Source organism: Haplochromis burtoni, unplaced genomic scaffold, assembly GCF_018398535.1.
Source record: "Haplochromis burtoni strain Fernald_Lab_line unplaced genomic scaffold, NCSU_Asbu1 Contig_16, whole genome shotgun sequence".
Classification (NCBI taxonomy): domain Eukaryota; kingdom Metazoa; phylum Chordata; class Actinopteri; order Cichliformes; family Cichlidae; genus Haplochromis; species Haplochromis burtoni.
In genome coordinates this window covers 2,127,482-2,150,568 of record NW_024582377.1, presented here as the reverse complement: position 1 = coordinate 2,150,568, position 23,087 = coordinate 2,127,482, and the positions used below count along the sequence as shown (strand labels likewise).

The following is a 23,087-nucleotide window of genomic DNA, read 5'->3' as shown; positions in this document are numbered from 1 at the left end:
CAAAAAACTCCTACGCTAAGGCCTTTCTAACTTTCTAATCTCCCTGTAAAAACAGCCAAATCACATCTGTCACGGCTTGTTAGCCATAACTAAAAGGTTTTTGCCGCTACATTTCTACTGCTAAGAAAATCATATTCCGAATTTATTTGTCTTAAAATAGGAAAACTAATGGAGCTATTTGAAAAGTCAAGATTTGCTGGTACCCTCAAGAGTAGAATTTCTTGTCTACTCACCTTCCCATATGCCTAGTAGAGTCATTCACTCAAATGATGTGATATTGGAGAGAGTTGTTCCATTTTGGTCTTTAGAATTAAGCTACTGTCTCCACCAAACACTGTTTTATTAGACAGTTTGGAAGGCGAACCTCTAAATAGCTCTCCAGAGGCTAACATGGAAGCTCTTCTCTTAACGTGGGTGCATTTTGCACTATTTTGCAAAGTGCAGAGCTTAGGTAAGGACATAAATTATACAGACACAAATATTGAGGTTTTTATGGGTTAAAAGTTCTTAAGGTTAAGTTTTACATGGTGCCATTACTGAAAACCAACAAAGAAAAGAATCTGAAAAATAATCTTATTGTGTTAACAGACAAGTGTCTGTGCTATTTTTATTTTTTAAAAAAAGAAGAAAAAATAGAAATGCAAATACTACCAATGGAAAAATGAGCAGTGCACTTGTTTAGCATCCAAGATGCTAAATGAAAACAAACTTTCTTTACTAAGAAAATGATACATCTTACCTGATGTCCGCAGCGGGTCTGGTCCAGAAATTGATGATGAGCCTTAAGTCTCTGTTGCTGCAACTGCTGAATAGCAAACTGAAGCTGGTAGCTCCCTTGGGTGGGCTGGTAGTGCTGCTTGGGTGTCACCCCTCTCACCAGGCTGTAGTCATTGTGCATCTGCCAGTCCTCTTCCTTTAGCGGCCTGTGGCTTAGAGAGAAGTGACACAGATACACAGGGTGAAAAAGTAAGATACTTCAAACCAACAAAAAAACAAAGTCACTCTTTCTTCTGAATTGCATATCAGTGACATTTGCACCCCAAAAACCTCAGTAAAGAAAAATAGAGTGTTCTTTAAAGACATTTTCTGGCAAGAATACAAACAAACAGTTTTAGCTTCGCTCTCTTTAGATCAACTTTCGACTGGCTGGCTACCCCTTGTAAACAGCAGATGGGTGGGGCTGTCGTGCTCACGGCTAGAGCTTTCTGTCTATGACATCCAGTCTCTTTGACAGCGTGCAGATCCAAGACAGGAAACACTCTTCGATACCAAGGATTTAGAGTAGCCTGAATCCTGACATTTTGACTCACAGGGGTTACCTATGCATACACTGACATCATTATTTGAAACTTTGACCATGTCCAGGCCTCAGTTTCACAGGCCTAGAGACCTGTTGGTGACCCCCTAGTAACCGCTGATTGCTAGAGTAAAATATTATTCCCTAACTGGTCACCAGGTGAGATCAGATGCAGTCTAGAAGATCTAGAAGGTTTCTAAGGTTGCCTGTAGTTTGCGAGGAAGATGACAACTTGTCTGCAAACACTCACCATTTACTCTCTTTACTAACCATTAACCGTCAAAACTGAAATGTGAAAAGGTGCAATGCAAACAACAAACAGAGAACGCTCACCTTCAAAATAAAAGTAATGCCTTCCCAACCAATTATTCATTTGAAGGCAGTCGATCGGTGTTTCTGTTTTATGTCACAATGTTTACATTTTTACAGCTGCTTGGCAAGCAGTTTGAGGGGCCACCATGGCTACCAGCTAGCAACCAAACCAATTACAAGGTATTTTATTAGTGCAGCACTGTATATAACTTTGCAACCAATTTCACCCTAGCAATTGCATGCCATTTGAAGAACACACATTCAAGCCTTGGTGTGATTCAAGCCATCCACTGTTGTTTAATATATATGACAGAAAATAAGGAAATGCTTGCTTGAAACACAGATGTTACTACTCTACTATAACTCGTGCTTTGTTACACAACAACAAAGGATGAGTCCACAAATAGCTTAATATATTTACTCACTGCTACCTCGTCAGTTATTTTACCATGCATTCCAGGCAGATGTGACAATAGCTATAAACTCCATGTTGAGATGCAAGACCACCAGTAAAAAGTGAAACAACAAGACATCTCACAACATCCTAACCAGTGGCCGCTGTGCCCACAGAGCCTCAAATCAAAGTGTGCAAATCAGAGTGAAAGCAGAGGGCAAGCCTGTGGCAAACACAGGCTGAACTAAAAACTTTTCCTCCTCGCTTCACGTTCCATCCACATCACAAAACCACAACCTGGAAAGCAAACCTTTTGACGAGCTCCACAAGTTTGTAACTGGATTATCTGTCATTAGGCCTAAGCCTGTTTCAGTTTTTTTTTTTCAACCATTTTTGACCACTGTTAAAGCAATGAAGTGACCAGCCTCAGCCTTCAGACATGCTTAAATCGAGTCTGTGGAGTCTGGTGTGCTGTTGTATATATACACCACCTCAGCCAAAAATAATGCCATAAAAGAGCACTATTGGGAGCTGCGAGGAAAAATATAAAAGGGGAAAAAAGAGAAAGAGATATGCGTACAGCTAAAGAAATGGGATCCCTGGAGGTCTTAATGACAAAAAAGCTCTTGGAAATTCCTCCCACATGCAATAACATTTGTCTATTGGTCTACAGTTAAAGAAAACACTGCACACTTAGATTCACAATAGCTACAATATTTTTAGGACCAAACTATGATAAGTGCTAAAATTAGAATTCAATTAATCTTGAACAACAATGCATAGTGTGGGATAATAATCTTGTGTTGCTAAAATGTAAAAAAAAAAAAATTCCTTCCCTGTGTGGCCAAGACACAAGGGATCTTAAACTCATGTGAACATGTTATCCGCCCATGCATTTCTCAGTTCACATAATAGCACATATATTGCAAAAACAACTGCTGTGACCAAAGGCCAATACATTTTTATTTTTTTTGCTCCTGGAAACAAAGGCTCGTCTGTGAACTTTGCAAGGCCAGAGATTCTACATCACCAGGAGACAAAACAAGAACTTGTTCTTTGTTTACAGCAGCGATTTCCTTTGACTTGGCTGCAGTTTGCAGACTGGACCGCGGGGACCTTCAGTGCTACCATTTTATTACCATATGGTCTAAAATGGACTGTCTCAGGTCAAAAGCACAGGCTTTCCTTCAGTACAATGTCGCTATAAAACCTCACAAGGGAGGGGGGTGACGGGGGGAAACTTGTCAACACAACACCACACAAAAAAAATACTACAGATGACCATGAATTTTAAAAACAGGAGGAAGCACTTTTGTCCAAAACAGCAACCAATAAAATCTGATTTTTATTTTTTCTTAAATGAGTGAGCGGAATAGTTTTACATCTGAGTTTCTCATCACAGCACATGTGTGGAGCTTCAGCTATCTGGGACTTCCCTCACTGCCGGACCTCTGCTCGTGGGTGTCAGCTTACTCCCCGCTGTGCTCGCCATCCTTTAATATGCTGATATAACTTACTGTAGAACAACACAGCCGTGCGAGTTGAGCACATGTGCGGCATCAATCTAACTCAGTGTGAATGTGGGAAAATGTACCGTCTGAGATGACATCATGCCAGATTATCTCAAAGCCCTGCCTGGTCAGTGTAAACATTAGCAGCCTCAAGAGTGTAGGGGTATTTCCAACCATTAATCAGTGTTTGTTTATCGTGTTTTATTGCAAAAACATGACACCAAGTAGGTCTGTTCTTAAAATACAATTTGCTGAGTTCAGCAGTGCCGGGGATGATGAGGCTTACGTTAGGGCAGTGGTGAGCAATGTGGGGTACTGAAAACTACAAGTGCTTTCTTCCAAGTAGGATGATAGGTTACTTTTTAAACACTTCTGTTTTAAACTCACACAACTTCACTTGAAAATCAAAAAAAGGAAAGCTATAAAACAGTTCTGGAGAAGTAAAATCAATGGATTAAAAAAACAAACAAATGAAAAACAAAACAAAACAGGGATTATAACCATTTACACTAAAGGCTGAGTCAAATTCAATCAATTTTATGTATATAGCGCCAAATCATAACAACGGTTACCTCAAAGTGCTTTATATTATAAGGTCAAGCCCCATGATACTCCAGCCCCCAGCAGCTTATGCCTATTGTAGTGTAACTAAGGGAGGTTAAGGGTCACCTGAATTACTGAAAACAATATAACAGAAATTGATGTAAAAAAAAAAAAATGAAATCCATCTCGTCTTGTATCAGTGGTTTAAGCTGCTGGTGGTGATGGTGTAATACGGTGGAGGATAGGTTCTGAACCCCTTTGGAGCAATTGAGCATTTTCTAAAACTCCACAGCCCACCTGGGTGTTGTTGCTGACCGTTTCCATCCCTTTATGACCACATTGGACCCATCTTCTAATGGTCCTTTCCACCAGGATAACACGGCATGTCACAAAACTTAAATAATCTCAAAATGAGTTCCTGAACTTGACAGTGTTCACTGGTCTTAAAAGTGCTCCACAGTCACCAGATCTCAGTCCAATAGAGCATCTTTGGGATATGGTGAAATGGAAGATTCACATCATGGATGTGCAGCCAACTGCTATCATACACCCAAATCTCTGAGGAATGTTTCCAGCAGCTTGTAAAATCTGTGCCATGAAGAAATCTGAAGACAAAAGGAAAACTGTAACTAAAGTGGTTGATGGCAGCATACATATGATGGCCAAGATACCACAACATATTACCTGATGGAAATAGTATGTTCCTGTTTCATAATAACCAAAAATACTATCATGATGAATTTCCCTGCATATTTTGTAATGAATACAATTATTATTTTTATTTTATAAATAAAAAAACATATGATTTTGTCTTAACAGTAATCCAAAAACTTAAGACCTTCAGATTACTATGATTGATAACAAAGAGAAGCAGCCAATTGATTCTCTTTGTAAAGTCGAGTTCAGAGAGTTGTTTTCTAACGACAAAGGAATTTCTGCTGTAATCAATAATAAAATTACATTTTTACAATGCATCGATGGATATTAACATTTCCTGCACACGCAACAAAGATTTTTTCAGAATCAGAATCAGAATCAGAATCAGAATCAGAAAGGGTTTTATTGCCAAATGTTGAGCAGGTTTACAACATTAGGAAATTGCTGTGGTTACATGCAGGTTTTCCCTGCATGTCTAATGTAAAACAAACTAACACTTACATCTAGAAATTACTACTAGTTTATTTGTTTTTAGTGACTCAGTAGCGTAGTTTACAGATTCCCTTGGCAAGCAAAATGTCACTGGTTGAATTCCAGCCTGAGACACAAATCCCCTCGGGAGTTATGTCAGGAAGGGCCAAATCAAACATGTGGAACCACCTGCTACAGCAAGTCCTTGTGACAAGGGACGGACACACACAAACACTCAAACACATATATGTTATTTAGAAATTATATTAAAATCAGTGCTTTGTATTGCATGTCCTGTTTACATTGTTGACAGTAGTTCTAAGAATATGAAGTATTTACCAGCTTTAAAGGTTAAATTTTGAGCAGTAACTTCATACTTGCTAGTGATCCTAAGATGAATAGTAAGGGCTTTACACACAAACCTGCAATGGATTTAAAAATAGCTGGTGCAACCCAACCCTAATTCACGGTCACACATTTGTCAGCTCCATAAAGCAGATTATATACAGTACATATAACCATATTGCACACTGTGGGAATGAAAACTGCTTTAAAGGTGTATGTTTCTGCTGAATGACTAAATCTGTTCCCTGGAATTTCACTTGTTCTTACCTTAACGGTTTGCCTTCCCATTGCCACATCTGGTTTCAATCAACGTGAATAAAAACATCTCTCCTTTTAAATTCAAAGGAAGAGAGACATCAGACCAATTTTGTGGGAATCTGTCCCCCATCAAAGAATTTTTACATTTTCACCAGCGTTTTTCTGATTACTCGAGCTGTTGGTTTAGAAAATGGACCGCCTTAAAACCCTTTGGAATCATTCGCCTCTAGAAAATTCAACCAAGTAAAACACCAATCTAACAAAGTATTGAACAGGACTAAAAATACCTTGTGTAAGCAGGGTTGTGGCATTTCTCATAACACAAAGCTGGTATGAACGTAGAGGGGAAGAAAACAGAGAGGAACGTTTGCGGCTCTGGTAATAAGACAGCAATAACTATTCACATAACAAACACAAATGGTGAGAACCAACCATGACCAGCTGCTGACTTAATAATAATACATGACCACATGGAGGTCCAGTGCAAACTCAGACCACAAGCGGTATTAGCAAACTTAAGTAACAGAAAATACTTTTAAACAAAGTAAAAGGTGTCAAGTATTTCAAAGTAATCCAATACCTCAATTTAAAGGTACACTGAATGGAAATGATCATAAATGTACCAGGAGCTCCAACACCGGAAGAGATCACCAACTTACCCCATAAGTATATGAAGATGGGCCGTATGGGTTCAAAGCCCCCTGACTGTCAGCACACTGAATTTAGGCAGGAGCTCTAAGAGTGCTGATGCAGCATACCTGGCAGATCCTGGCAGCAGCACTTCAAAGAGCCATGCTACACTTTGAAACCCATCATACTTCACCCCTGTGGTTGCTTTAAGAGCCAGTGCGCTTAACAGTTTCAGTATGTTTGGCACAAGCCATGAGCCCGAACGTAGGGGGGAGGGGGCTCAGGAAATTCTGTGTTTTAAGAAACAGAGTCGGGATGAAATCAAGACATTTTATCCTAATATCTTATTAAAGATAATTCCTAACCAAGGGCTCGGTGTTCCGGGGCCCTCAAGACCTTTTTGTATTGCAAGAAAACGCTAATTTATATTCCCTCTTTAGATTTGTGAAAGTATAATTCTGAAATGTGAATAGCTGAAAGGCAAACCTGAACAAACATTTTTAAATCTTAGAATCTCTTTTGCAAGAGCATCGTGGGCCAGTTTATTTTCTGATGAATGAAGTGTTTAAACATGATATGGAAAAGCAAATGCAATGTCTGAAATCACACTGTAACTCTGATCCGTCAGAGGACTGCATCGCTCAAAGCGTGATTTCTGTTATGAATCTATCTGTACAAATGATATAAGCTATTAATAGTCTCTTTTTAGTTTGTGGGAATAAAAACATTTTTAAAAGGGAAAAGGCCAGACATTCCAGGAATTCCCTGACAGCTCCATACATAAGGAAGGGCAGGACTGGAAAAACAGAGTCCAAAATCAGGGCCAAGCAGTCTGAGACACTGCCACTCACACATAAGCAAATAAAAGAAGAAGATGACACACTTAAGGTTTCCCCTCTTTGCCTATAGGTTTATAATCCTGGTCTGGTGCCATAAGCCATGATGATGCGATCATTTTCCTTCTCTTTCCTTCCTCCTATTCTCAGCGCAGTGAGCCGGGGTGAAGAAGGAGGAATTTCAGTGGGTACTGAGGCGAGAGCCTTGAGTAGACAGACTTTGTGGGTGTTGACATTGTACCACTGCCTCCAGCACCGCTCCAACAGAACGCTTTCAGCTGCCAGCGTGCTTCACATAACGCCGACACTCAGCAGCCAATTCTACAACTACTTATGTCCACGGAGCACAGCTAAAAAGGGGAACAAAAGACCCAATTCCCTGCCTGCAGATAAACTAGTCTGCCCAAAGGGGTGTTGGAAATTCTCATTCCCTTTCCAGAGACAAACTTCTTTAATCTAATAAATTGTCAGAAGCCTTTAAAAAGTCTTTAGAATGTAATGAGCCTCACCAAACAGGCTTTATACTTACTGTATATACTACACTGAAGCACAGTACTTATAGTAATTATAGCATAAAAGTGATTATGCAGACAATCCCCAAGACAGTAGTTTAGCCAAAGGGAGTCACACTGAACAGCTTTTCTGAAGCTTTTACAAACATTAATCTTGAGAATAGCAAAGAATATTCATGAAAGTTAAACATTAATTTGAATGCTTCAGGCATTCTTAGATTCTGTGTGTCCTGACTCCAACATCTGTGCACATCTCAAACTTAAGTCTGTCAAAGGAAGGACACGCTGTTTACCTTGGCAGTGAACCCCATTGAGACTGTAATGCACTAATCTGTGTCTGCTGCCTCAGGGGAGAGCAAATAAATAGTACACATGAGCACAATGCTGAAACTTGACCAGAAGAGGCACTGAAGCTTTTGCAAAGTAGCAGAGACACCATATGTGCTAAATGCAAAAGCGAGCTAACAGAGAGGCAATTCTGAAGAGTAAATGTAAATAAAGTGTGCTTTCCAGTGCATCTATATCCAACAAATGCAATTTTCAGATGTGGCTAAACCAATTTTTCTTTTAAAGAACAGAGTCGTATTAAAATGAAATTCCAGTCGCTGTGCACCAAAGGTTTGGCCTTCAGCTTTGGGAGCCCATCAGCCTTTCGTTCTTCCTCCTGTTCCTTCACCTCCTCTTCTGCTTCACTGTCAGGGTTTTGGTGAATGTTACTTTACTTACATGTTTGACGCTGTCTCAAGTGTTTTATGCCCAAAGTTGAAACCATACAGCTGTCCATCTACTGGTCATCTTAAATTAGCTTCAGGCCTTTGCTGTACTGGGACTTTATTTATGCTTACATTCTGTGCATATACAGACTTTACAATGCAGTAGAAAGCATCTCGGATATCTGGATTTTAAGAGTTGTTTGTTGAGAACTCATGTTGGATCCAAACCATTATTCCAAGGGGAGATTATTGTAAGTTATACTTCCTTGGACTCACCCAGTGCTGTTCGGTAGATCTGTTTCAGGGTGAACAGCTCTCACTGGTCCTTGGATTGTAGCAGCTTTAGGGTTCAGTGTGAAGCTCTCTCTGCTCAGCATCTTGTTCGCCAGGTTCAGGTTGGTCAACTGTGGGCAGAGAGGAAGGCTTAAAAACTTGAAGGGAGGATTCATCTTGATTGCATTTTACAAGCATAATGTACTTGTAACCGCACTTTCTGCATAAGTACAAACAAACATCTCGCTAATAGTGATCCCATGTCTAAATACAGAGAAGTGATGAATAAGATTAGGTGGAACATTGTGTTTCTTCATACGCCAATCACCTCCATCTTTCGTATCTGGGGGCTGTGTGAAATGTACACACAGCACATGGCGCAGCCAGTCTCCGCTCAGCACTAAATCTAAGCGGTCCCCTCCCCCTCCTGCATCCTCAACAGAATCAGCTATCATGACTTTCCAGGCCAACAGTGTTTGCAACCACATCAGCACTTGTGTGGCAAAAGCGCCCCAGTACTGCTCTGTGCTAGCCTGGGAATGATGCTCGATGAAATCTGGTGGGAGAATTAAACATAACGCTGCGGTGCTTTATTTACTTTATTTCCTTCTGTGCACTAAAGGACCAATGGGGAAAAAACTGAAGCTGCTGGGCCTTGCATGGCATTAATAAAGAGTGTGTTGGCGTTTTGTTACATAGCTACAGCTCTGGTTTATTGGGGTTTATTAAGGTAGACCGGTCATATTTTTTTATAAAGTGTTTAATATAATCTGCAGAAATTAAAACAACCTTTGGAGAACATGTAATATAACATGTCAAGAGACCAAAATGGGAGTATAGATCTGTCAAAAGAAATCTTTTCACTCAAGGCACAAGCTGTGTATGCACATATATGCCCATCAATATATCACAGCCCAGGAGTATATTCACTTCATTGATGTTCAGCATGTCTGGCTTTACTCAATTTCAGTTTCTGTTTTGTATATGTGCCCTAGCATGAGAGTGAGTAATTACGGAGTCAACTGTGCAACAGGGTGTTGTTCATGTTTACAAAGTTCTCCATTTAGTCCAGCAAGTGATTTAATGACTTCAAATCTCAGTCCTGGAAAAAAAAAGCAAAAAGTAAATGTACTCTAAGCCTTTAAGTGCAAAACACTGAACTACTTTACTCTGAAAAATAAGCTGCTGCCATGTTGAGGATTAACTACCGACAGGAAATACAGCAAACACCTTTCAGATAGACAGAATAATATACAGTCATAAGGAAGCCATAAAACTGCCGCCTGTGTGGTCTGGTGCCATCGCAAAAATCTGACCGAAAATAAATAAATAATCCAGCGATGCAGAAGAGGAGGCAAAGGAACAGGAGGAAGAATGAAAGGTTGATGGGCTCCCAAAGCTGAAGGGCAAACCTTTGGGAAATATGGGACAAGGTGGTGATAGAGACAACTAAGTTGCCACTCCCCTGCTTGGTGCCAATTTGCCACATTCCTTGATTTATAAGCATCAATTACCACAAAAAAAGAAGAAAAAAAAAGGTGGCTGCTTGTTAAGTATCAACAGAAATCACTCCCCCATGGTGCTTCTGATAATGAGACCTCACACAGAGCTGAGGGGCTGACGCTGCTCACCACTGTTTGGGCCGGCCAGCTTCAAACTCCAGTTCCTAGACCCACCCCCATACCAACCCCAGCCCGCAGACTGCAGGCGAGCTGAAGGCTGAAGAAGGAAGGTGCAGACCCTCGGGCTCCAACAGGTCTGCTGAATGAATAAGCAGTTAGATGCCGCCGATCAGCGTGGGGCCTGAGCCAGGTTTACACATCAACAAAGAGAAATATCAAAGACCTCACAGTGAGAGGACTACTGCAGAGAGGCCAGATTCTTCTTCCTTACATGAACCATTACACAGATCAGTTTACAGTTGCTTAATAACTCAACATAGTTTCTTACTCAAAGTAGTTGTAGCTGTTGAGTCACAGGGCTGCAGAAGCTGAGAGCATAATAAACTTACATGTTGTGTCAGCAGGTTGATGTGACTGGAGCTGGCATAGTGGTGAGCAACCTGCTTGTCTGCCAGTTTCTGCAGGGCTGAGATGAAGGCCTGCTGGTTGGACTGGGCCTGAGCGGTCAGAGTGCTCAACTCCCTGAAAGCTCCCACTGAGTTTGACTTGAGCTTACTGGAAGTGCTCCTCCTGATCACTGAGAAAGAAAAACAAAAAGGAAAAGGTGAGAACATCTTTGTGAATTTGATTTGAAACACCAGCACGCCGTGCAGGAAAGATTACCTTGGCCTGCAGATGTGGGTCTAGAGAGCTTCTGGCTATAGATGTGTGTGGCACTTGGAACGGACGAGGCCGCTGCAGAGCCAGCCATGGATGAGGTAAAGGACTGAATTCTTCTGAGCACCTGTGTTGATGGCCCTGTAGTCGCTGCGTTTGAGCCCGTGGGCGCAGCCGTCCACAGGACCCTTGGAGGTTGTGTGACCACATGGGCAGAGGTGTATGCGGGAGGGTCAGAAAGACTCTCAGAATGGCAGAGGTGAGACTTTGCCAAGGACTGTGCATAAGATGGTGGCTGAGGAGGTGGAGGCGGCGGTGGACAGTGAAGAGGCAGGGATGCAGGAGAGCAGTGCTGCAGATGATTGTGCACGCAGTCCAAGGTCACAGGAAAACTGGAGCGGTGTTGAGTCGACTGGACTTCTGGCTGGGTTTTTACCATTCTTACTTCAGCCTGTATGTCTTCAGTCAGCAAACAAAAAGAAGGCTGACCATCAGTGGCCTTATTGTCTGAGTCGGAGCTGACTTTCCCTGTTAGGAGCGACAACTCTGAATCCGCTTCCACGGCCAAAGCTGTTCAAAGGAGGAAATAAGCCAGAGCTCCTTTATCATCAGTTAGTCATTCCTCAGCTCTGACACACATTTGTTTTCCCGCAGTAAGTTCTAATCATTTGAAGCTGACCTTTTCTTCACCCCAGATGACTCAATCTTTTTTCCTTTCACTGTTCTAGATTCACAAATCTAAACAGTTCCTGTTTACTATGCTTGAATGATAAAAAATTAAAACATGAACCAGATGTACAGTAGAAAAAACAAAAAGCATACATGGGAAAAGAAACAAGAAACTCACATTTAGAATTATCACAGTTTCCTGAATCTCTTGAGGCATTTGCTTCACGAACATCTTTCTTAATGCCTCTGACTTTTGTTCCTAGGAAGACGGTGGCCGATTTATTTTTCTGCGTGTAGAATGTCAGTACTTCCTCCAGGTCGTTTTCACTGTTAGTTCAAGAAGAAGAAAAAAGACATGAAATAAATGTGTGTAGCAGAAAACTTGGCTCAAAAAAGTTGAGCCAAATCACTAACCTGGCTGCACTGATGTACTCTTGAAACACTTTAGGATTAACACAACGCTCCTCTTTACTGATCTCCTGTTTTTTCACCATATGTTCAGTTTCCTGGGAACATAGAGAAAAGAACAGACCTGCAGATGTACTTTGACTGTTGGAAATAAACAGCTCAATGTCCTTTGTGTTTCAAGCACCTCTCTGAATTGTAATTCTGCAATGACTCTACAGTCTGGGAAGGGGTACCTTGTTATAACAGTGGATAAACTCCCCTAACTGATGGGACAGGATGCGTCTGCGGTCTTGGAGTGGTAACTGCCGACTGGGCAAGACTACCTTTATGTCTTGTTGAAGGTTACTGGCTGCTTTTCTCAGAAAGCGAATCACTAGCTCCTGTAAAGACAAAGAAAAAAAACTTTTATCATCAGTTTCCCGAATCACTGATTCACTGAGCCGTCTCTGTCGTCTTAACTCTGGGTCTGACTCACTTTAAAACACTTTTGAATTTAAAGATCAGAGATAGGCACGATTTTACACTGATTTTCCTCAAGTTTTTTGAGGTTGCTGATGATGATGATGATGTATGCCATTACAATGCAGACTTTCCAAACAGACTCTCTTTTACAGAGTCCACGTTTTCCTTCTATGTGGCTACAAATGCCACGTGCAGATTTCCACGGTGCAGATGAGTAACAGAGGAATAATAAGGGAAACTGACATGCACACATACATACAGAGAAAACAAAGTTACAGAGTGTTCGATTGCTTTCATTTTTTACAAGGAGTTAAAAAAAAAATGCTATAGCTGTACCATTTGATCGTTGCCATTGTCGGGCCAAGCTGAGATGGTGTTGTCTCTGCTTTCTGCTAACAGTCTTTGCTGGACTCGCTGCAGGTAAGAGGAGAAAGCAATACGAGCCTGCATTTTGCTGAAGAGGAGAGGTAAAAGCAGAAAAGAGAGAGGAAAAAGCATCAAAGGCAAAGCAAATATAAAGCAATGAAAAATAGAAATATGCAACAATAGCTGATAACAGAATGCTGTTGGAACACAGTGCATCTTGTCTGTATCAGTATCAAAATGACAAACTGTCTTCGTGGCCCAGGTGAACCTGGAGAGAGTACTGCCAGAACATTGTAGCTGTCAAACACAAACAAAGACATGCTATACTATAATTTCCCAGCTTCGTGCACAGTCCTGGCAAGCACTAAGGAATTTCTACAAACTCAGACTTGTTATCGTAATTCTTCCTGAAATTATAATTTCAGGCACACGTTTGAAATGACAGGAGACTGCAGCCTTTGTTGAGTCTAAGTACAGTGGTGAAAGCATATTGTATCTGCGTGTCTTTATTTAAAGAAAAGTGAGTGTCTTGATCCTCAGCAAATTTTGAACCCTTTACATCTGCTTTTATACCATTTTCAAACAATGACTGTTTACTTGTAGCTCAGGAAAAGGAAAGCTACTGCCTGTGCTAATAAACCAACGTTTATTTACTAGACGGTCACAAACTACTTAAATTGCGGGACCTTCTGCAGACCCATCATGTACCTCAACACTTTTTCATGCCCCCTTTTACTGAAGTGCCATGTGCTTCAATCTAAGTTAAAACTGTGTTTTCATCAAAGCAGAAAAAGTTAAAAAGTAAACTATTATGTCTGGACTCAATGGCGTACAAGAATAACACTGACTTTCGTTGAGGCCCAGCCAGTCAGAGGTAGTGAGAGGAATTAAAACATCAACACGTGTAAATGTTCGTCCTCGTTTCTACCTGCAACTTCACAGTATTCCTTACTCAATGAGGACGAATGGGAGCAGCAGCCCAGAATGCAAACTGACCTGAGTTCCCAGCCCTGTTGAAGGATGTTGAGCAGGTTGACTGTAGGGCTGGCATTGTGCACGGCTGCCTCTGAGCTGGACTGAGCCTTACTGTGGCATCGCTCCAGTGGTGTGGCCACTTGTTTTCTTTGCTCTGCTACCAAAGCCTTGTGTGAAACTGGCTCAAGAACTTGTTTCACCTCCTCCTGAGCACACTCCTCTCCCTCCTGACTGCTGTTCTCAGTCAGGGAGGCCTTGGATTCCTTCCCTGAGGTATGCAACACAGCAAGAAAAGACAAATGTCAGTTGCATCACTGGCATTTGGGATAAAATACACACATGCACTCAAAATAGGCTTTTTATTGTTGCTGCAATGAAATGAACTCATACAGAGTCATATTTGGCCAACCTTACCGTGACACAGGGGAGTTATTTATTGGAACCAAAAGTGCATTAGCGTGAGATGTTGTTCTACTTAGCTACACTCTTCCTAGTTTTGGAAAAAAAAAGTTATTTCAAACTGAAGGAAAAAAAAAAGAAAGAACACATTGAGTTTACCCGATTTTTTCTTCCTTGCAGCAGAGCCATGAGTCAGGTGGCGCTGTCTCCTCTTTCGTGCCTCCAGAGACAGCAGCTTCCTCTCATACTGGACAACGTGACAGCCATGGACCACGTCCACCTGCAGCTGCACATTCCCATTCACATTCCTGCGAGGCAGAGCAAGACGTGTCAACGCAATGATAATAACAACAAGAATAATGATTTATATGGATATTATCAACAAGTATAAAGCAGAGAAACAGCTGTAAATTTCAACTTTAAGTTAGGTACTGCAGCAGCAACCATCTCCCTGAACTCACTACCTAGTGAATATGGAAAATCTTAGCTTAGTCGGGGGACAAATCTCCAGTCAATACAGTCAAACCTGTGGTTAAATTTTGAAAGCCTGCGCAGATTCAAATAACCTAAATGAACGTTGTACTACAATAACAAAAATGCGGTTCAATAAAACGGCACAATTCATCTGTGACTATCTTTCCCTTCCTGCCCCCGAATCGATGCCACAATGCCACATAGACACAGGCGCGTGCTGGAAAAGCTGACTGTGTGTCATCTATTCAGCTGTTCGTCTCACCTATCCAGTCAAAACACCAAACAAATGCCACGTTACAATCCCACCATTTCCACAAACTGATGGAGAGATTTATTTCCCATCCCGACCACAATGGAAATGCTTACCTTCCATGGAAAAGTCTGTTCGCCAACACGAAGTTCATTGATGTCTTGGACTCAAGATATCCTCTGAGAGAAGAAGATAATAAGCAAATTACAATAATCATAAAGGCAGGGGCCCCAGTGAGCTCCGGCGTCTTTATTTGTGGCAAATGTGTTAAAAATGAGACTTCTGTGATCCTGTGGAAGGAACGGGTATTAACTGCACCAATAGCTCCCCAGACCGCTCAATAAAACGCTTTTAAAAATGCCACAAAATACCCTGCTGCTAACGGAGGTTTAATTATGCAACTAATCCTCATATAGGAATATAAATTTTAAGCACAATGATGGATTTCCTCTCTTAATAGGAGTTTAATAGCATTTTAATATAAAGTCACTGTGGGATCATTTTTTTTGGAACATAGACTCCAACAAGTTTCCAGTGACTCTGGAGCTATATCGTAGTTTGGTGGTTGAATTAGCAAATGCAAACAGGAGTCGCTTAGTCTGGCTTTAAGCTAAATGTCCTGCTTATCTGAGCACAGTATCAGTAATGAGTAACATTACAGACAAACTTCCCTTGCGGCCTACAAGGGATCTGTCTGTTCTTTCCTGGCTCAGATTACCCATAGAGCTCCCATGTATCCGCGGTGGGGAAGATCCTAATGAAACCTCCTCGTCTTTCATACTCTTCCTTTATCCTCCGCAGCACTCTGATCTATATTAGTGAAGGAAAGTAAAATACCATCTATTAAAAAAAGAAGCAATGTTTATACAGAAAAAATACAGTTACACAGCCTATACTAAAAGTACTTTACACAACATCGTTATTAAGACCTTACCTCCTCAACAGTTAGGTTCAGAGTGCTGTCTCCTTGGCCATGCTTCGCTCCTCGCTTGTCCTTAAGATCCTCGGTTTCTGAGATGTTGGTTGACGTCGGCCTCTGTCGCTACAAGAAGCGGAGACGATGCGAACAGTTTTTGATAAAAACGGTGTAATATGTTTCCTCTTTTCAATCCAGTTTTGTTAAAGCAAATCAGGTGCTTCATAATCAGGATGAACAAAAGGCCGTAAGGGTAATCCACAAAAATCTATTTGTATGTTAAGTTGAAAATGTAGAAGCTACATCACAGATAACCAAAACCCCGTTCTCCTCTTTTGTCTTCGCCACAGAAATAGAGTGCTTTTGTTAAGCAGTGGCATTTCTGGTTGTCTCCCTGCTGCATGCACTACTAGGCTGTGACTGACAACTTTGGCATGCAGTTTTGGAACTCGGGCCAGATAGAGGGGCACAACCCTGCATGATCACATATAAAATTTGTCATCTGAATAGCAGGGGGATTATATTTAATTACCCTGACACGGATAGTGGGGATACAAAGGCAGCCAAAAAGTGACAAGGCTTAATCCCTCAGAAAAGGTCTCAACTGTTGCCCCTGATCAGAGTGAAGGGATAGGACAGGTTCTCTATGGGCCCCTGAAGTTCTTCAACAGCTAGTGTTTGGCTTGATTTAGGTGTGCCTGAAGCATCGGGAAGAAAGTTTTTCGACTCATTACGCAAAGTAGCGCATTGCGGCTTGTTAAGTGCTTTTGCTGAAGAAGCTTTGATTAAAAATGCAGCATTAAGGATTTATATAAGCCATCTGTCTGTCCCTGTGAAAAATTGCTTTAGCCACATAATCAAATAAGCAAAAAGCAGCAAGCGATTTCTTACCAGTAATGAAACAGACATCAGGGAATTGCAAAGGGACAAAGCAAAGGAAGATTAATACGTCTGAGTCAACAACAAAAAAGCTTACCACTCTGCTGTGTGTAGTGGCTGGATGTGCAGAAAAAAGTTTCTAAGAGGAAATGGGTGAACACACTGCATCAGCATTGAGCCTGTATCAAGGCACATACAGACAACATTCAAACCACATCAACATACAACAATGAAACATTGTTACTTTATGTCTAAACAGGCCTTTTACACAATAGAAGGTGGAGCAGAAATCTGTCTGATTTAGTAATATCCCTCCAGCAGGTCCTTTGCCAAATCTTAGTGCAGTAGTCGAGTGGAGGTAGCCAAGTGTATTAGCTGTTGTGGCATCATTAGGCAACAAGGCCTAGAGAGAGCATTAGTCACTTGATTAGAAATGATAAAACAATAAGCCACTGAGAGTGTAGCACTTACAAACTGAGGTCACTCAAACACTGTAATTGCATTAGCAGTTGTTTTGCATTACAGTGAATTTTCCATTAGGGTAAGAGAAGAGCTCAGTGGCAGTGGCAGGAATGTAGTGTAACTAACAGAGACATGAAGACAAAAATGGGAATGTTTCACAAGGAAGGGTGAATGAGTGCAATGCTTGGCTTGACGGTTGTGTTCGCGTGTGTGCTGGTGTCCACCACTACCTGTGTTCTTTGGTCAGAGCGAGGCTGTCTCGACAGGGGGTCCTGACACACAAAGCCTGCAGGGATACAGAAGAGCCATAAAGGGGCATGTTTATGACATCAGGTCTTAAATATGTTACATTCCCATGACCTTCATGTATTGCATCAACTTCTTAATGTTTGTGCAAGAAACCAATGTGGAGCATAGACCGACAGAAAGGCGATAAATTAAACAATATCATGCTATATCAAATACATGAATTTTTTTAAAATACATTTAGGTCAGAAAGAAGTGTTTCAAAATAGGGACCCACTGCAGCATAATGCAACCCAGGCCCCTGATGCTGAATGGGTTTGTTTCTTAAGCTACAGTCACACTATAGAAAACAGCAGTTGGAGATCACTGTACAACTAAAATTACTGCGACTATATGCAAGGAACTTGCAATATTGTTGCCTTTGAAATGCCTGCTTTGAAGATGGGGAGTTGGTCTGTGACTACTCGCAGACAGTTGAAAACTTTGGTGCATCAAGATGAGTTAGAAGAGTTAGTCCCTTATGACTTTACAACTGAACAGGGTTAGGTTGACAATTGCATGCAATGTGTTTGGGATAAATTGGTAATTAAATGTGAGGAATTAGGAAAAATCAGCTATTTAACAGCAAATTGGCAAAGATGCTCAGCTGCCTTGCTTTTACATAGGAATATAACTACTTTAAAACAAGTTGGCAACAAGTTGAGCCAAGTCTCCTGCAGATGAATTCTGCTCATCAGTGCAGACTGATTCATAGTGATCGCAAGAACTGGCATTCAGTCTGTTTTTCTTTATAAATTAAACATTATTATTTTCAAACCTTTGCGACTCTGTGTGAGACTGATTCTAACCCTGCCTGGTACAAGGTTACTGGGGCCACACCGTTGAGGAAGCATGGAAGTGCTTGGTGGCTAAACTTTAGTCCATTCGGCCCATTCGGACAAAGCCCAAAGAGGCAACATGTGCCCACCTTCTTTTGGGTTCACCACCTGCAGAAGGCACTACAGGGTTCAGGTGCAATGTATGGTGGGTGGGTGACTTTCAAGGGTGGAGGCCTCGGCAGTCTGATCTCTAGCTGGTGAAATAAGCTCTTTGGACATGGAACGCCACCTCTCTGATGGGGAAAGAGCCTGAGCTAATGTGTGAAGTTGAAAGATACCCACTAGATATAATTGGGCTCACCTGAACACACATATTGGGTTCTAGAACCCATCTATGGGACTCTGCTCCAATCTGGAGTTTCCCTCGAGGAGAGGCAGCAGGTAGGGGCACTAGTATTCCCCCAGGTCCCTGCCTATATGCTGGGGTTTTCCCTGGTGGACAAAACAGTTACTTTCCACCATGTGTTTAGGTTAAGGATAGGAAACTGAATGTCATTTACACTTCTTGCAGATAATGGGTATGGTGCTCAAGGGTGGGGACTCCATTTTCCTCCTGGGAGAATGTGGCTGTATTGGCTTCATCAGGTGGTGGCCTCTAGATTGCACTGGAGTAGGTTGGAGCTGAGTGTGAAGCGGCAGAAATGTGAATTGGCACCCCAAGTCTGAATCCACGGTTCTCAGCAGGAAAAGGGTGGTGTGCCAACTCCAGGTCAAGAACAAGATGCTGCCCCAAATGGAGGAGTTTAATATCTTTGGATCTTGTTCACGAGTGATGGGAAAGAGACATGTGACAGTAAAGGGACCAAAAGAAAAAGACAGTGGATACAACAGTGGAGTGAATTCAGTCATTTACTGTAGGAGGGATTCAGAGTAGAGCCATTACTCCTCCACATCGAAAGGAGGTTCGGACATCTGTTCGGACAGGCACCCCTTGGGCGCCTCCTGTGCAAGGTCTTCTGGGCATGTACTACCATGAGGAGCCTCAGTCTTAGCAAGACGTTCCCACCCTGTCTAAAAGATTTAAATCTAGAATCTTTTGTTTATTGATTCCCACATTCCTTCATAGCTAACTAGTTGTCACAGTGACCTTTTAAATAAATAGGTTTATGTTCTATCTTGCTCTCACACTTTGGGTGAATTAAATCTATTGACAGCTTAGAGCTCTGGGCTATTTATTCTACCTCATCCAAGCCGTCAGGTAAGTTTCAGGCCCCCACCATGCTCTTGCCTAAACACGGCAATTATTACAAACACTGGTGACAGAGAACTGACAGCTACACGCAAGCAGAAAATTAATGCAAATGGAATGCTGTCATTATTTACAGGTCTGGGAGGCAGCCCAAGTGTTATCAGCCAACAGCGACTTAGTTTGTTTGGTACATAGATGTGCTATGTTTTACATGCCACCGCTTATTTTCCCCAGACGCGCAGTAACGTCTCCGTCCAAAGATAACTGGCAATTTATGATTCTACCCTTTCATTTAATGAGCCAGTGGAGAGGGTTTCAAGCCACAGTATGGCCTAGGGTTAAGACGCACATGCACATGTGTGCACACATTCACTCACATGGGCGTAATCGCCACTCCTTTAATATCATTAGGCTGTGACCACAGATAGACTTAATGGTTCGGTGCCATTTTAGATGGACGGCTGCTAATCAGTATGCTCTGTGTAAAATATAACTGGTAACAAGGATAAAGAAGAGTATTAAGTAAAGTTAAATAATCAAGATCTTTTTTCCCCACATATACGGATTTATTTTGTATCTACAAAAAAAGGATAAAGTCTAAAACTATGTGGGCTCCTATAGTTTCATATCTGAAGTCTTCATCTACATGAGAATTTATAATTAAGAAGGGAGGAAACATAACAAAGACACAGTATCTCTCTTTCCCTGCAGCAAACATTAAAAAACAATGTTGATCTCTGCCTTGGGCCAGGCTTAATGACCACAAAAAAGTAGGCTTACGTTAACGTTTTTTGTCTGCAAGTCATTTAATGTCAATTAATGAAAGCTACGATTTGTTCTTTCAACAGTGGAGCGCCCATTAGGAAGCCATACAGCTATTTTTGGCACTTTGCAAAACTCAACTCGTGGAATGCAGGAAAACATTAAGCATTAAACAATAGTCGACTGTCTCCACTTAAAACCTGCTGGTTAAAAGAAGCAACTAGCAGTTATGGCTTTTAGTGACACTAGCACAGAAAGAAAGCATACTTGCAGCACTTTTCATTTCATGTTAGCCTCGCCAAAATAATGTCTTTTCCCCAAATATATACTTGTGCAATAAATGCTCACTGAATAATCTCTTAATTGTGCCTAAGTATTTTTCCATCCAGAGCTTAAGCATGAGTAATGCAAAATTGAACCTTAAAGAACATCTAAATCTTCAGTTCAATTTGTTTATAGGCTCTGACTCCTTGTTACTCAACAGTTAATCTAGCTTCATTCTGCATTGCGATTTGTATATTGATGGCTTACTGTAGGTGTGGAACGTCAGCGTTATAGTATTTTTAAGATTCATACTGATACGATATTTGGTGATTTAAAAATTCAATACATTGAAAGATGTTTTTTTCGTTTAGAGACATAAAACATAAACAGACTTCGCTAATATTTTATGTGTAGTTATTTATAAGTCCTTATTAGGATAATATGAAATGGCAATATAAAAATAATCTTGTTTTGTTGTCACAAGTTGTGAATTATAACAACTATTCTTTTTGACTTTCGTCAGATCCATGCCTACAAAGTTCCAAAAAGGCTCCCTTAATTGCCCTTTTAGCATTGTTGACATGTACCAATGCAACTGTTTGCTTTAAACCTGACATCTGTTAATGTTTACTTTTTCCCCATAACTTTTAATGTCAATATTCTCCCAAGATTTGTCCTTTGATTTTTATTTAGTGGCTGATAATATGGAGATACAGACATGTAAATGGACTGGTACTTATATAGCGCTTTTCTATTTAAGCACTCAAAGTGTTTTCTCACTACAAGCCCCATTCACCAATACATGTACACATTCTTACAAGGGCTTTTATCTATGCCTAAGCACTTGCTTCCTAATAGTCAAACACCAATGTGTGAGGTATCAGGGCCTGAGGCTACTTTAATTCACCAGCATTTCCTATGCAAGTCTACATCAAGCTCAAAGTGCACATGTTAAATGAAGTGATTGTCTATAAAGTCCACCCACTTGTGCAAAACTGTGGAATTAAATATAAGCTGCATTCATTCCTGCCGGATGCACTCACCCACAAGTGAAAACATGTCTGCAATCATGCTGGCCTTTATCTTTAAATCCAAGGGAGCATCACTGTAAATAAGCAGATTTCACAAACAAAAACATTATTGACATATAATGTCAGACTAAAATGCTCATCAGTTGAGTGCCTTCAACATGGCACTGAAATTAGGAACATTTTACAAAAAAACACCTACAGCTTTACATTTTACATGGAGAACTACTGCTCAAGAGCACTTTAAAATAATAAAAGAAAGGCTGGCTCCTTTGAAGCAAACTATAATAAAGAAATGAGAGGTGTCTCAATACTTTTGCAAAGTACTGCGTGTTTTGGAAAAGAGATCCTCCTGAAATAACAAATGACAACAATTTAATACAGTAATTGAGTCACTCACCAGGCTAGGGAGGGAGAAAGGTTCACCTCTAACAACCAGGGTTTGAGGTTGGAGTCAATGAGCACATCAAAACCATACAGTTCTATAGAGGGAAACACAAAATGAATCAAAAGGTTTTACTGCAGACAAAGAAGTCAGCAGAAACAGGATTACTAAAAAAAAGAAAAAGAAAAAATCTCCCAGATCTGCTCAGTTAAAGGATGAAGGATATCAAAGTCAGAAGCACTTCCAGAGTTCTGTCACAACCTCATTATGTGGCATCTGGCAACATGGCCCATGACTTTCTGCTATTGATTACACGCATGTTATATACCCAATCATTCAAGAAAGAAACATTTACCAGTGCCTGCTACTGAGGGACTGGCTCAAATGCGTTAACCAAGCATATATATACACATCTCTCATGAAGATTCTTACATAAGATGGTGGCTCAAAAACAAACTGTCCAGCAAATAATTGTGGTTGAGAAGGTTAAAGTCAAATGTACATAGTTTCATTAGATATTACCTAGAAGGACACTGCCCTAATGGTCACCAGAAAGAGTTCCAGCACCATCATAAGTTAGTATCTTTTTAACTTGGAAAATAAATTCAGATACTAAACTGGGACCATGACTTACAGTGGCAAAATCTAGGGAATTAGAAAGCCTTAGACAATATATTATTATAGTATATATTTCACCCCAGTTATAGCTGAGCACTGAGTGACACAATAAAAAAGTGGTCAGGCAGTTCCCCATGTAAAAATTAATCCACTCTACTCCAATTTTCTCTCCTGTTTCACTGACTGATATATGGCTCACAGTGGCAGAGTTGCCCTATGTGTCATATGAAAGCCCTCACACTGTTCTGGGGAGTGTCACCCAATAAGCCAACGAGCCATCGGCCCCAGCAGCAGCGTGCAGGGAAACCGCAGTATTTTACAGGGATAGCGTGAAGCCCAGCCAAAGAGGCAGAGAAAAAATCCCTCTAATGGCACTTCAAAAGAACAGGCTATGTTGAGAATAGGCCTGGGTGGCTGGAGGTTTCA

At 41.1% G+C, this 23,087-nt stretch overlaps 1 protein-coding gene across 4 annotated transcripts in view; it reads right to left on the bottom strand.

The window, feature by feature from the left end:
* ttll5 (tubulin tyrosine ligase-like family, member 5) overlaps window positions 1–23,087 on the bottom strand; it is a 54,989-nt gene that overhangs the window by 15,966 nt on the left and 15,936 nt on the right. For all 4 annotated transcript variants that reach the window (XM_042218228.1, XM_042218230.1, XM_042218227.1 and 1 more), the window contains exons 13-30: window positions 22,059–22,140; window positions 21,674–21,735; window positions 17,522–17,577; window positions 17,098–17,232; window positions 16,927–16,968; window positions 15,969–16,076; window positions 15,753–15,844; window positions 15,151–15,213; window positions 14,470–14,618; window positions 13,933–14,179; window positions 12,907–13,024; window positions 12,342–12,488; window positions 12,115–12,206; window positions 11,879–12,027; window positions 11,038–11,601; window positions 10,764–10,951; window positions 8,756–8,883; window positions 740–929 (exon numbers count right to left, since the gene is read on the bottom strand). In XM_042218228.1, the coding sequence (XP_042074162.1) occupies window positions 740–929; window positions 8,756–8,883; window positions 10,764–10,951; window positions 11,038–11,601; window positions 11,879–12,027; window positions 12,115–12,206; window positions 12,342–12,488; window positions 12,907–13,024; window positions 13,933–14,179; window positions 14,470–14,618; window positions 15,151–15,213; window positions 15,753–15,844; window positions 15,969–16,076; window positions 16,927–16,968; window positions 17,098–17,232; window positions 17,522–17,577; window positions 21,674–21,735; window positions 22,059–22,140 (2,612 nt within the window). The remainder of the gene's footprint in view (window positions 1–739; window positions 930–8,755; window positions 8,884–10,763; window positions 10,952–11,037; window positions 11,602–11,878; window positions 12,028–12,114; window positions 12,207–12,341; window positions 12,489–12,906; window positions 13,025–13,932; window positions 14,180–14,469; window positions 14,619–15,150; window positions 15,214–15,752; window positions 15,845–15,968; window positions 16,077–16,926; window positions 16,969–17,097; window positions 17,233–17,521; window positions 17,578–21,673; window positions 21,736–22,058; window positions 22,141–23,087) is intronic.